The sequence below is a fragment of the Seriola dumerili genome, unplaced genomic scaffold, assembly GCF_002260705.1.
Source record: "Seriola dumerili isolate Sdu_G_001 unplaced genomic scaffold, Sdu_1.0 BDQW01004516.1, whole genome shotgun sequence".
NCBI classification, from domain to species: domain Eukaryota; kingdom Metazoa; phylum Chordata; class Actinopteri; order Carangiformes; family Carangidae; genus Seriola; species Seriola dumerili.
In genome coordinates this window covers 76,011-89,600 of record NW_019178771.1, presented here as the reverse complement: position 1 = coordinate 89,600, position 13,590 = coordinate 76,011, and the positions used below count along the sequence as shown (strand labels likewise).

Here is a 13,590-nt window from a genome sequence, read left to right as displayed (position 1 = left end):
ATAACCCAGGTTATATGGAACAAGAATTTTCCTTTAAGGAATAGCATATTGTGTGTCCATTTCTCCCATCTTTACTCTGACTCTAACTGACTCTAACTATATCCCGCTGAATTCTTGGTTGCAGGATGTCTCTACAGTCTCATAAATCATCTTATAATCTATATTTCAACTCTCTCCCCTACATGCTCAATAAGCCATTATGTTTCTGCCATTCATAATGTCCATTGTTAACATATGGTCTTGGCCTCCTCTAATTACTTATGCTCCTGCATCTTCTCCCTATAGTGTTGAATTAATAGAGGCAGATGAAAAACCACACTGCTGCATCTCTCCCTTACTGTTACCGCAACTGATGTCTACGATGAACCTATGATAAACTTATTTGTCATAATCTTAAAAACAAGGCTGTGATGGAATCTAGAACAAACTCAAACATGTTTATGAATGAAGCTCATATGTCTCTGCATTGCACTGTATAATTCAGCTGTGGGACTTTGGGGCAAGATTTGTTTCTTTGCCTTCTCTCGTCACCCTGTTTTTGGTTCGTGCAGATCGGCCTTTTTCATCATCCTTTGTATCCGTGCTCTCATTCTCCTCACCCTTTCAATGTACCGCTCTCTGTTTGTCCCTTTCCCTGTCTCTCCTTACCCTTTGTCTCAGCGCTTCTCTTTCATTGCGCTCCCTTTATTTTTTGTGTGGTACAGGGCTCTTGTTCCTCTCTACTGTATAGCTCTAACCAGCAAAAAGTCCTCCTTCCACACATGCATCCTTCCCTCTGACCTTTCTGCTACCTCTTTCCATCTATCACTCTCCCTCTTGCGTCACCCCTCCCTCCTTCTCTCCTTCCCTGCCTCCCTCCAGAGATAATTACTACAAGCCTTGTGAAGATCAGCTTGTATTTAAACAGCTGAATAAGCAAGGCCTGGGGCTGCTGACAGACACTATTCAACAACAGTCAAGTGAAACAGTGGAGTAGAAAATAATAGTTTGCATGCAGCATTTAGGGGACATTTAAAAGTATTGCTACAAACAAAGTAGTGTTTTCTTATTGTGTTTCCACTACTGAGCAACACCAGTGGGTAAAATCCATCTGCATGTGGCCTCCAGTTTTGTGGTCACACACTCAACCTGATATACTGTATGTACACATTTAAATCATTGCTAAATAGTGAACCAGTGTTGCATCTAGACGGACCAAACCAATGCAGGGAATTGCCATACACTTGAATATATAATGTGTATAGTTATGTGTACGTCGTTTTACAATTAGGGTGGGATTTTTTCACTCTGCTGAGGTATTTAACAAACAAATACACACATACCTGCTTCATTGTAAGTGGCAGACAGCTTGTCTAGAATTTCTCTGTCCAACGTCAGGATCTGCTGCTCCAGGATGGAAGGATAGGAGAGACCACCCTTCTCCTTTTTTTCATCTTTCTCTTTGTCTTTTTCTCTGTCTCGCTCTCTCTCCCGTTCATAGGTCAGTAGCTGTTGGCGGAGAGCCTCCGGCAGGTGGGCCTTGGCAAAGTCAGCAGCAGCCTGATAATGGAGAGCAGAGGGACACAGAGGAAGAATTAGATGCAGGTAAAAATTTGCTGGGTCAAAAATGCTACTAAAGGCATAACCCAACATATTCTGTCACGTTCTCCATGTTGATGACAAGTGTTTCTCCATGTTTTTACTCTGACCATGTTCAAGCAGTTGCCCTATTCATATGATGCTGATTTTCTGATATTATTTTCAACATTTTACATATATTTAAAGAAAACTTCAAAAGTCCTAGTCATTGAGAATGTAGAAATTAAAAAAATTTGGGAACTATAGGCTTATCTTATCTGTTTGCTTTGATAAGTAGGCTATTAATTTAGCTTAGCATAAACACCGGAAGAAAGGGGAGAAAAGCTAGCCTGGCTCTGTCTCAAGGTTAAATAAATAAATAAATAAATAAATAAATAAATAAATAAGCAAGCCAACAAGCACCTTTAAAGCTCATTAATTAAAATGTTATATCTTGTTTGTTAAATCCATGATAAAATGAGATGTTCTGGTCTTATGGGGAGTGAAGCGCTGGAACTATTTCTTGGCTGGGCCAGTAAGTTGCTTGGCACCAGTAGCAAGAACGTGTTAGCTTATTACCCAAAATGTGCAGCTATTTATACATATTTTTGATACAGAATATTGTAATGTAGTGTCAATTTATAAAAAAAAAAAAAAAAAAAAAAGATATCTTATATATGTGCACACATGCACACACACACGCTGTCTTTTGCAAGTGGTCTACACAGCAGGCTGCAGTGGCAGTAACCTGCTTGTCCTCTCTGCCTTGCTGAAGCAGATAAATTACAGATAAATGGAGATAAAGAAAGAAAAAGTGCATCGCCAATCAAATGCACACAAGCTCACACTCACACCCCGCTGTGGGATACAGCTGAGCTGGAGAAACTGTACCTTCACCTCTATCCATAGGATAACACCAACCTTCCCTTTTTTTCACACATTCCCACTCCTGTTTCAGAGAAAATAATGCCTCCCTCCACTGGCTCAGTGCCAAACAGGCAAGACAAGCCAGTCCAAGGTCATGAAGTTCAGAAAGTTCCAAGTACAAATGTCAGATAATGTTCTGCTGACATGCAACTGATATGCAGCATCCCAGATTTATATAGCTCGTGTTTCATACATAGCTTTTACTTGCAGAAAGTCAAACATCTGCAGTAATTTAACAAACTGTGAATTAACAAAACAAAATAAGCCATTCAAGGCTGCAGGAGAAAAAATGTTTGTAATTTCCTAGTACTGAAAATAATGACTTGAGGCCATAGGACAGGGACTCATATATGAAGCCCATGTCTTGTGCTGTACCTCACTCTCTTTCTCTCGCCATCTATATCTCATTCTGCTCAGGGATACTGCTTTCAAGGACTCAGATAACCCTGTCTCCCTTGCTTTCTTTCCACATACATAAAAAACAACTCATCTACTCCTCACTTGTTATATCTCATCAGTGTTATAAAAGCGTTCCTCTGCAAGCCCTGTCACTCTTCCCCTATCTTCTCCACTGACACAAAAACACTCCTAATCTTTTTCTGTCCTGGATGTGTAAGGGCCCGTCTTTCTTTCTCTCATTTTCCATTTCCCACACTCTTCTCTCTGCTTCCATGGTGATGTTTAGTCCAAAATCACCAAGGATCTTGTCTACATTCCTTTTCTCACACTCTCCTTTCTATTGTCGGAAGACAATCACCATGACATACCTTCATCCTGCAGTTACCATATAGAGAGCAGAAGTTATAAACTCAGTTCAAAGGTCATAAATTGAACCGGAAGTCCTTTGTCAGCTTGGGTTATACTGTGCCAATTACCAAGCAGTTTAACTGTCTGCCTGCCAGTCCTTAACAAATCACAGGGGTCACAAATCCTTTTTCCAGCTGCATTACTTCAAGTATTTGACTGCACGTGTACGTACCAATCAGTCTTTGAGACGGTGTGACCGCATGCTTGTCTACACTTGAGAACAGCAGACAGCCTTAACAGAAAGGGAACAGGAGGCTAAGTCTTATCTGACCATCTAACCTGCTGGCTAACCAGATTGACACATCAAACACCTGGCTGCAGCATCTGCACCAGCTTAGAGGATGAAAGAAGGGAAGGGCGGATGAGGGAGGGATAGCAGGGATGGACGGGGATGAAGACTGTGGGATAGACAGATGAAGACAAGATGGCAAGGATCAAGGATAGTAATACGGGAGGGAACAAAATGGAGGGTGAGATTAGCGGTTGGCATAAATGTACAATGGAGGAATGCAGGAAGAGAGTAAATGGGGTATACACGTCTGGCTTTGCTCAATCTGAAAGAGACATACAGAGGGGTCCAAGCAGCAGGGGTCAAAAATTAAGATTCTTTACTACCCAATGCACAGCAACACAGAAAGTAAGAATGTGCTGAAACTGAAAGTGCAGTGGAGAGGTGAAGATGATGAGCTTATATGGTCAAAGGGAAAAAACTTAACAAAAATGTGTGTCTTGTAAACACTTTTAGATTCAGTGTTAGTCATCAACACAAATTGTGTTAACAAAGGTAAGTGTTTTTCCTTCCTCAGAAAGCATTTAAAAATCACATTGTTTACCATGTTTGCTTGCACCAGTCCTCTTCTTTCCTGCCTTTGTTGGTGCACTGCTATGTTTGTTGGTGTGTTACTGCTATCAATTGTAGATCAACGGCATGGTGTGAAAACAAAGGCATGGTGTGAATTGTGTCGCCTGCATGCTCGGATGTGCATGGTCTCGTGCATGGCACAACAAAACATGGACTCACTCATAAAAACGTTGTTTCATAGCACTCGTGATCAAACACTCAATCTCATATTACATATATAGTTTATTAAAAAAAATTGTTAATTAATGCAGCTTTAAGTCATTAATTATGACCAATACTCCTACAAATAGTTATTTTTATTCATTATTTATCTATTAATTATTTTTTTAGATTAACCAGTTAGTTTTTCAGTTTATAAAATGTAAGAAAATAGTGTGAAAATGCTAAGGTGAAGTCTACAAAGTGCTAGTTTTGTCTGTGTAATATTCCAAAACCCAGAAAAATTCAATAAGAAATAATACAAAAAAATGTGTGAAGCATGAACTTACCGGTGACATTTTTGCTTCATAAATGACCTGAGTTAACTAAATATCCAAATCTCTGGATAAACTAATTGATTTATCAACCAATAGTTTCAGAACTTAAAAAAATATATATTTTTTTGCAGTGGAGAACAGGCGAGTTTGCTCAGAGTGCAATCAGTCATGGCTGTGCAGAGTGTCACATTGGTCTCTTCTTCACACCAGATGTCACTTGCGCAACACAAACACAAAGGTTTGTATCGCACATACAATAAGTACATAAATCCACATAAACAAAAACACACACTTTCTCGGAAGGGCCACCTACACACTTTTGTCTACCCTGAAACACTCCCTCCTGACTGCTAAATGTGAGACAATCAGATGCACAGTCCTGCAGAAATAGTCAGGCCTTTTAAACACTTCCATCCATCATATCGCTAGGCCGACAGAAATGAGGAAAGTCATCTGAGTTTTCCTTTAGAATCACCCTGAGGGAGCTTCATAACCGAAGTAGAAAAATCTCTTTCTGCGGTCTTTCTGACAGATCAAGCAGGCAGATGGAGAGAAGAAGAAAAAAGGGAACAGAGGGGAAGAGACTGAGGAGTGCAAGTACCATTCATTAGCATCACTCAAGCACATCATTAAAGAAAGAGAGAGAAAGAGAGACTCCAGTTAAAAGACAGAGCCCGAGATAAGTGACAGGAAACCATCAAAGCAATGAAATACAGAGAAGGCAGATGATACTGGAGGAGAGGGAATCTGGAGGGAAAGCATTTCAAAATATTTCCCTTTGTTGTTTTGATTTCCAATTCACAAGTTTAAAATTACAATCACAAAATCCATCAGTGAGGAGACTGCATTTGCCATTTTACAATCTAAGTAGAGTATGCATTCACTGCTTAATGCTACACACTGTACAAAAGATATAATTTGTCTTTACTTTAAAATAACAAACTTAATAAAATTAAAACAAACAGATTAAATTCATAAGAAAAAGGCAGGAAAGAGAGCAGATATCCAACATAAACACATGTGTCCACTGCAGAGGTGTAGTATGCTTCTCCGCAGGATGACATTGCAGAGCTCAGTCTATCCACAGGGTCGAGGACAGTGTGATCATAGAGCCATAATTTCATTATCTCACACCTGCGCTTTGTATGTGTCAAGGCTATGCCAAGTACAGGTTATGAGTGGCAGTGTGTGTTTGTGTTAGGTTGGTATGATACCGTCACTGCATCATAAATAGAGTCCCTCTTATTTGTACTTAAGAGGAATGTGAATGCAGGCAAACAACACTGGGGTTAAGTACACATGAACACACAAGCACACACGCAATCATCATTTGAAATGCTGAGACTGAAAGCTAATTCTTGACCTTGAGAACAGCAAATCTATTTCACATCAAGGTCCATTCAGCAGCTGTTTTGGAGCTCAGCTTTTAAGTCAACAGAGACAAGAAGTGCTGGAAGTGCAAAATGTAAATTCAAACAAGTAATTCCACGACCACTGGACAAATTCACTCTAATGAAGAAGATAAATTGGATTTTTTTTCTGTCACAATTATGTAATCAGATTCAACTATTAAGTCTTGAGATCTTATTTTTCGTATATTAAAAGGCAAGAAATCTGTCAACTGAATGTAATCTTTTTTATTTTGTGAGTTTTTAGTTGTACTGGTGCAAATGACCTGTTTAGCCCCCTGCACATTATTAATGTAAATAACTAAATCAAGTGTCATTTTTATGACAGTGGTGGGGTCATCTCACTTATGCTACCTGGTTTTAAAATACTAACTTTTAAAATAGGATTTGTGGATCACTTCCATTTGTTTTTCAGATAAATAATTCTGAAACTAAGTATTTCAACTCAATAACTTGCTTCTTGTGCAGAGTGATCCTGTAGCCAGACTGGAAGTGTTTGTGTGGCCTTGAAAACATCCACTTGTGCCCAAACACACAGATTTTAACCAGGGTGCCCAAAACTATTTTGCTCTCCCAGCCATTAAACCCAAAACCACAACAAACACTGTGAACACAGATGGGCTCAGGGATGGAGGGTTGGGGTGGGGCCACAGCACTACTGTGAACTTCAGTTCTCCTTCAGCTGCCAACAGAACTCACACAGACATAGGTCTATATACAAACACACATCAGGTTAAGAAATGTTCAGAAATAAACCACTCTGAGCAACATACATATTGAAATACCAGTCATGTCTCAGAGGGTATATGTATTGGCCAACACTGTGCTGCGTGGCTGACAGTGTAAAGAGAACAGAAATGACTTCTGTAAAGTGAATGAGGATTTCAGAAGTGAAAGGCAGGGCTATAAAAGTGGATCAGGGCTGGAAAGTTGAATAGAAGTCCATTAAAAGCGGCAGGAAATGCTTCAGTGCCTTCAGCCTTCAGAGAGAGAGAACGAGAGAGAGAGAGAGCTCGACATGAAATACTGCCTCTTGGCTAAACAGAGGCAGCCCCAGCTCTTTTCTCTCTCTGACTGTGAAAGAACGAGAGGTGCAAGACCGGTGTGATAAGAACATCTGGTAACCATGGTTACGCCTGCCAAAGCCTCCAACTGGCTGAACATCTGTCCCACCTCAGCAGACGTCTCATTCCAAGTCCTCTCAAACTTGCCTGCCCCCGAGGACAACAGACCACGGGTTGTTGGCTCATTCAGTTTCCAATAAAGCAGATTTTACAGCAAAGGTGACCGTCTAGTGACTCCAAATCTACCACACTAAACACATACACACACACACACACACACACACACACACACACACACACACACACACACACAAGTGCACGTTCACACTCAGTCACACAAACAGAGACAGATCTTGTGACTCTTTACTCATAAAGTGAAGGGAACTATTACAGAGGTGATTCGCATTCAGGCAGTGAACAGGCTCCCAGCCATCAGTCTGCCTCTCCACTCGCAGTACACAAAACTCTAAGTAAGATCTCACAGTGTGTCCTTCCTGCGACAGCCGGGTCCATTAGAGGAGGTGAAAACTCATATTAAACCTAAACAGTCTATTAGAATGAGGCTGTCTGGTTGATCCATAGCTTCCTATAGCCTAACCTCGTAGTAAGGACACCCTATCAGTGTCTATGGCCTGGACATCGACTCAATAATAGAGTGATGTTTAGTTTGTAGAAGGATGCTCAGCATCATTTCCAAGGCTCTGTGATGCCAGTCCATGATTCATGTAACCACTGAAGTGTACAAGGATTTGAGCTACTTGCATTACAGCCTGTCCAATACCGGATATTTGCTGATGATACCGATATCAATATTTGATGATTGATTTATGTACCACCAACAAGTGTTTCAGACAAAATGTTGGGCTGGGCTTGTTAATATCTTCTGCTCAGACTCTCTTCAGCTGCAACCCAGGATGAGATGTTTAAACGCATGTTTCACAAATGCAACAACTGAAATTGTTTTGTTTGTATGGTGTTTTGAAATGTGAGTTATGATTAAAGTTACTGTTACATCTGTTAGACAGAATGAGTATAACACTATACATTAACATCCCAGTAGCTACCTTCAACTCTACAAACAAACCATGACATTTTATAGCTTCATGGCGAACTAGAAAGCTGATTTAGCAATTAAATAACTGCAAGCATACATTTTACAGTGGCTCGCAGTGACAATGGAGAATGTTTGTGACCACTGTTCATTTTCTCTCTCGTGCTGTCTTTTACCGACTTGGTTACAGCAGGTTTAAGAAGCTAATCATTTAATAGCCACCTAGTTCGAGCATAGTTGAAGACCTTTGTTACATGGCATCTTGTCTCTACAGCACTCCTGCAGCAAAGCTTCCTTCATGAAGGTTATAATCTTCTGATGTTTTGTTGAAACTGTGTTAAAGAGGTATTTATTCAACTGTATGTTCATTTTGGGAGGATGTAGTTTGTGGCGCTGTCGAACTGCACTGCATTATGTTGACGGGTGCTCCGATTATCTTGTCCACCCAATTCAAAGCAATGAGGGTAGTCTAAACAATACAAACACCACTTTCTATTACACAAAACAGTTCAACAGCACTTCTGAATATCTTTTAAATGATACATTTCACAAGTAGAAGAGCACCTTACAATGAAATCAATACTTAACACAGCCACAAACTCTCACAACAAACTCTCACACTGACACTACTCTGTTCGGCAGTGATGATGTGCTACAAATGTGCTGCGCACAATAGTTGCAGTGTTTTCAGGTGGACAGACCATGTGATGCTTTTTCTAAATAACCTCAAAGACAGCTTTGCATCTCTTTACTTCCATTTTTATGCTACTTATCATCTGACATATACTCAAATACTGATCAATAATCAGTGACCAATGCTTCAGCTTCTACGTGTGAGTAACACTGTTTACCTTCTATATTCAGCTGGTAACAGCAAGAGAACTGCTGCCACTTCTACAGCAAAAGAAAAAAGGATCATTGGAGATGTTGAGTGGAAAGGTACAGAAGCAGTGATACTCACACTTCTCCAGCCTTTTTTTTTTTTTTTTTTTAAATGCACACAGCCGAATCGATACACTGAACAGAACTACACATCACACACATGAAAAGCTGCCACAGTGTAAATATGGCTCCCCTGAAATGTAATGGTAAGCACTACAGCCCTGTAATTTCTAGGGTAATAATCTACGTAGATCTGAGTGCTAAGCAGCAGTATTGCAGAGGCCTGGCCTTGTTCTATGTGCACATGTGTGTGCATGTGCCAATATTCATGCGTATGTGTGTGTGTGCGTTTGTGTCACAGACAGGTAGACAGAAACAGTTATTACATTTGGCCTAGGAGCTCCACACGTCACATGCCTCTCTCATAGAGCGCAGGGGTGGCTATTAGAATAACTCCAACTGGTGTTTATGGCCTGTGCTGATTTATGCCAGAGTGTGGGAAAAGAAAGTGAGGGAAGTAAAAAAAAAAATGAAATAAGGGGTGAGAGGAAGAGGTGATAAACCCATTTTAGATGTGCACTCAGGTGAGAAAAATGAGGGGAATGAGAGGAAAAAGGTTTGAGAGAGAAAGTAGAATCACTTCCAACTCAGGTCTGTTTCCAAATGTCTTGGAGGTGTGTGACTGATTAAAAAACAGAAACACCCACACATCCTTGTTTTACTATATTTATGAGTACTCATTGTTGACATAATGCATTCCCTAGCCCCGAACCTTAACCATCAACACTAAATGCCTGACTCCAACCCTTACAGAAGCCCTAACCTAAACCTAATTCTAACCTTAACCCTGAAACCAAGTCTTAACCCTCAAACAGCCATTTACACTTGTGGGGTCAAGCATTTTGGTCCCCACAAAGCTGTCGGACCCCACAAATATAATGGGCTACTGGCCAGTTCTGGATAGTAAAGCCAGCCCACACACACATACACACATACACCTACAAACAGGCTGTGTGTGTGTGTGTGTGTGTGTGTGTGTGTGTGTGTGTGTGTGTGTGTGTGTGCTTACCAGCAATTTCAAACTTCATTTATATGCTTTTGTCACACGGCTGCTTTGCTCAGAATAATGACAATGTTTTTCTTTTTTTTTTTTTACCAAGCAGGAGTTCTCTCATTACTTCCATCTTGTGGGAATACATATAGACAACAGATGTATATAACATGATTGACCACAACAAGCACTCAATAGGTTTTACAACTGTGGACCACAACAGGAATTATTTTCATAGTGTCCCTTTGATTGGGTAGCTCTCTCTCAAAGTGAATCAAAGAGGTTTCCTGCAAAGCAACACTTCAGCCATGATTAGGGGTATATAGGCTAGAACGTGCCATTACTGGGAGAAGGTGGTGTTTTCATGTTGTGATCTCAGCTCTGACAACACTGCACTGGATACTTTCTTATCCTCCACCTCCAGTAAGTCTATTATTACCAACAGCTACCAACAACAGCCCATAATCCCACGCCCATACTACTGCTGCATGAAAACAAATGATAATTCTGAATAAATATTACACATTTATACGATATTACTGAGTACAGATGACTTCCCAGAAGTCTCCTCTTCCGAGCGTCCTTTAGAAAACTACAGCCTCTGATCATATTCACTGGAAAAGGGGAGAAGGGGGCCGCTGAAACAAATGTAAAGCAATGTCACCAGTTTGCAGGGTGATTTCCATTTCCACTGCTCAGATGAGCCAGTCTTTTACGCAGGCAAAATGCATTATTGACTGTTTAGTGCAAGACCAATATATATGTTTTATTAATACAACAGCATGGTTATGATTATGTTATGTCATAGATGTATTCATCAGTGTAGAGCTGATAGATTAGTCAACTGATTGGTCAATCAACAGACAGCTTTTGTTGACCATCAATCAAGGCATTTTATTGCCAATATAAAAACACATTACACAACTCTTGCATTTCCTTTCCATACAATTAAACTGCAACAACAAACATGTTCTGTAGGAAATGTATTCGCCGGCTGGACTGTGTTCAAAGGCAACATATTTTTTGAATGAATGAAGTGCTGCATTTTTTATTTGCTGCAGAGGCGCCAGGACATGCAGGGTTGGATGGTGGGCGTGCAAAGCACATGACTGACACACCAGAGACCGCGGTTCACATCCAGAGTCCCATCTATGATTAGGTTTAGGCAACAAAAGCACTTTGGTTAAAGTTAGACAAAGATCATGGTTTTGGTTAAGTGTAAATAAACATGTGTGTAAACTCACTGTGAACTTCTTCTGTGAGAGCCTAAATATAAGTATGAAACAGTTGAGTACACTGCTATAGTCTCTACAAGTGGATATTATTTTGCAAGGCTTGATGTTCTGAAGGAAAACAATGTTGTATGTGAACATTTCACTCTTTCACTTTCAGTAACAACATACAGTATTTGCAACTTGCCAAATTCTAATTTTGTGAGTTTTGTACAGAATATATTTGCTGTTGTAGTTAAGTTGTATAGAAACATATTTTTTTTAGGAGACAGGGTTGTAGCCATAAAGCAAGGATTGGACTGAACATGTCATGGTACTATAGCTTCTCAAACGTAAGGATTTGCTTTTCCTTGTATGAAGAAAAAAATAATCAACGCAAACAAGCAACTAAATGATTGATTAATTATTCCTCAAAATAATGAGATTAACTGATTTGTTACTCATTAGTTGCAGCTCCCTCCAGATCAATGACCATTCCTGAGATTGCAAAAGTTGGCATGGCGAAAACGATTTTATGAAATTGTCCCAATCAAGGTATTAGCGCTGAAACTGGTCATTAGTAATCAATTAGTTTATCAAGTCACTTATCAAGCAAGAAAACAAAACAAAAAACAAAAACAAACAGTTCTAGTTTGTCAGTTCTAATGGTGTGATGTTTTTCTTCTCTTGATCGGACAAAATAAGCAAAATGATGACATTGACTTGGCCTATAGAGAACTAGGGAAAGAATCAATATGGACTCACACTGGCAAGTAGACACAAATGTGTGAATGTTGCCAAAGCCTAGTGAAATAAACAGTTACATTTGATGCTTATCATACAAAATTATGACAGGAAGCTGACTAATTTATTGCACATTTGCAACTTTCTCAAATGAACAGATGTAGGATAGAATGATGACTCTTTCTGTTCAGGACCCAGAGGGGTTGGCTAAGCACTTCTCAGATATCCATCAGCTCACAGATGTCCTTGTGATGAGGACAGAGCCAGAGCACGTCTAAATGTATGTTTCTGAAATACATTTTTAGATAACAAAAATGTTTATACAGACTCCTGAGGGCTGCAAATATATGTTTGAATCAGGATACAACAAAGGGTTGGTGGAGAAGAGAAGAGAAGAGAAGAGAAGAGAAGAGAAGAGAAGAGAAGAGAAGAGAAGAGAAGAGAAGAATGAGAAACTAATCAAATATAGATGCTGGGTGTCTCCATAGGATTGTCCTTTGCCATCTATTAGAATTTCATTGTCCTTCAGACCCCAACACCTACCTCTGCTCTATTTATATACACAGCCCTGCACAACATCTCTGTGTGTGCGGACTATACTGCTGACATTTACTTGTCTTCATTCTCCATTTTGCTTTAAAAGACAGGAAAAACCTGGTGGAGTTTATTTATAGTACACTGACCAGCTGCAATATTCTTTACATTCAGAGTTGCTGTCTTCTCTTGTTTTCTTTTTCAAAAAACATGTTTTGTGAGGTCACCATGACCTACACCTTTGACCGCCAAAATAGAATCAGTTCATCCTTGAGTTCAAGTGAACGTTTGCACGAAATTTGAAAAAAATTCCCTCAAGGTGTTACTGAGATATCACATTTGCGAGTGTGGGTCGAATGGATGGACGGAGGGTCAGACGGACGTGCATATGGACAACTAGAAAACTTAATGCCTCCGGCCACGGCTATCAGAAGACATGGAAATTTCACTTACTAGGATATGGGAACTTCTTGTACAGCTGCTTATGTTTGGATGACATTTAACATTTGAAATGTTTTAGCCTGAACATCAGACTGACTTATTTCATTCCACTGTGATACTTGAAATTCTGTACTGATACCAAAACAGTACTTTTTTTTAAATACCTTATTTTGACAAATATATTTTTTTACAAAATCCCTTTTTCATTTTACAAAAGATGCCATTCAAAGACGAGCACAGTGATTCATACTAGCCTCAGGTGAACTTTAAAAGTAATTTTTCTCAAAGAACGAGGGCCTTAGATTTTATCTCCCATCCACTCCATTGAGGATCTTTTTGCAGACAGACAGAGCAATTATAGCCAATAATAATTCTGTACATATGGGCATGTGAGAAATGTGAATTTCTCCTTTGGTTCACATGATTATTTTCAGCAGCTGGTTGATTAGCACCTAATCTAGCTGCTTTTTTTTTTTTTTTTTAAAAGGTCTTAATTATAAACAGTGGTGTTTCACAGTCCACAGTCTGTTATTTTTCTGTACCGTCACACACTGAGTTTATTTTCTCCATTAGC

At 39.7% G+C, this 13,590-nt stretch overlaps 1 protein-coding gene across 1 annotated transcript in view; it reads right to left on the bottom strand.

Moving 5' to 3' along the window:
- The window catches only part of ppm1l (protein phosphatase, Mg2+/Mn2+ dependent 1L), a 43,477-nt gene that overhangs the window by 10,962 nt on the left and 18,925 nt on the right, over positions 1 to 13,590 (bottom strand). Inside the window, exon 2 of the mRNA XM_022769719.1 lies at positions 1,323 to 1,539. Coding sequence (XP_022625440.1) covers positions 1,323 to 1,539 — 217 coding nt within the window. The remainder of the gene's footprint in view (positions 1 to 1,322; positions 1,540 to 13,590) is intronic.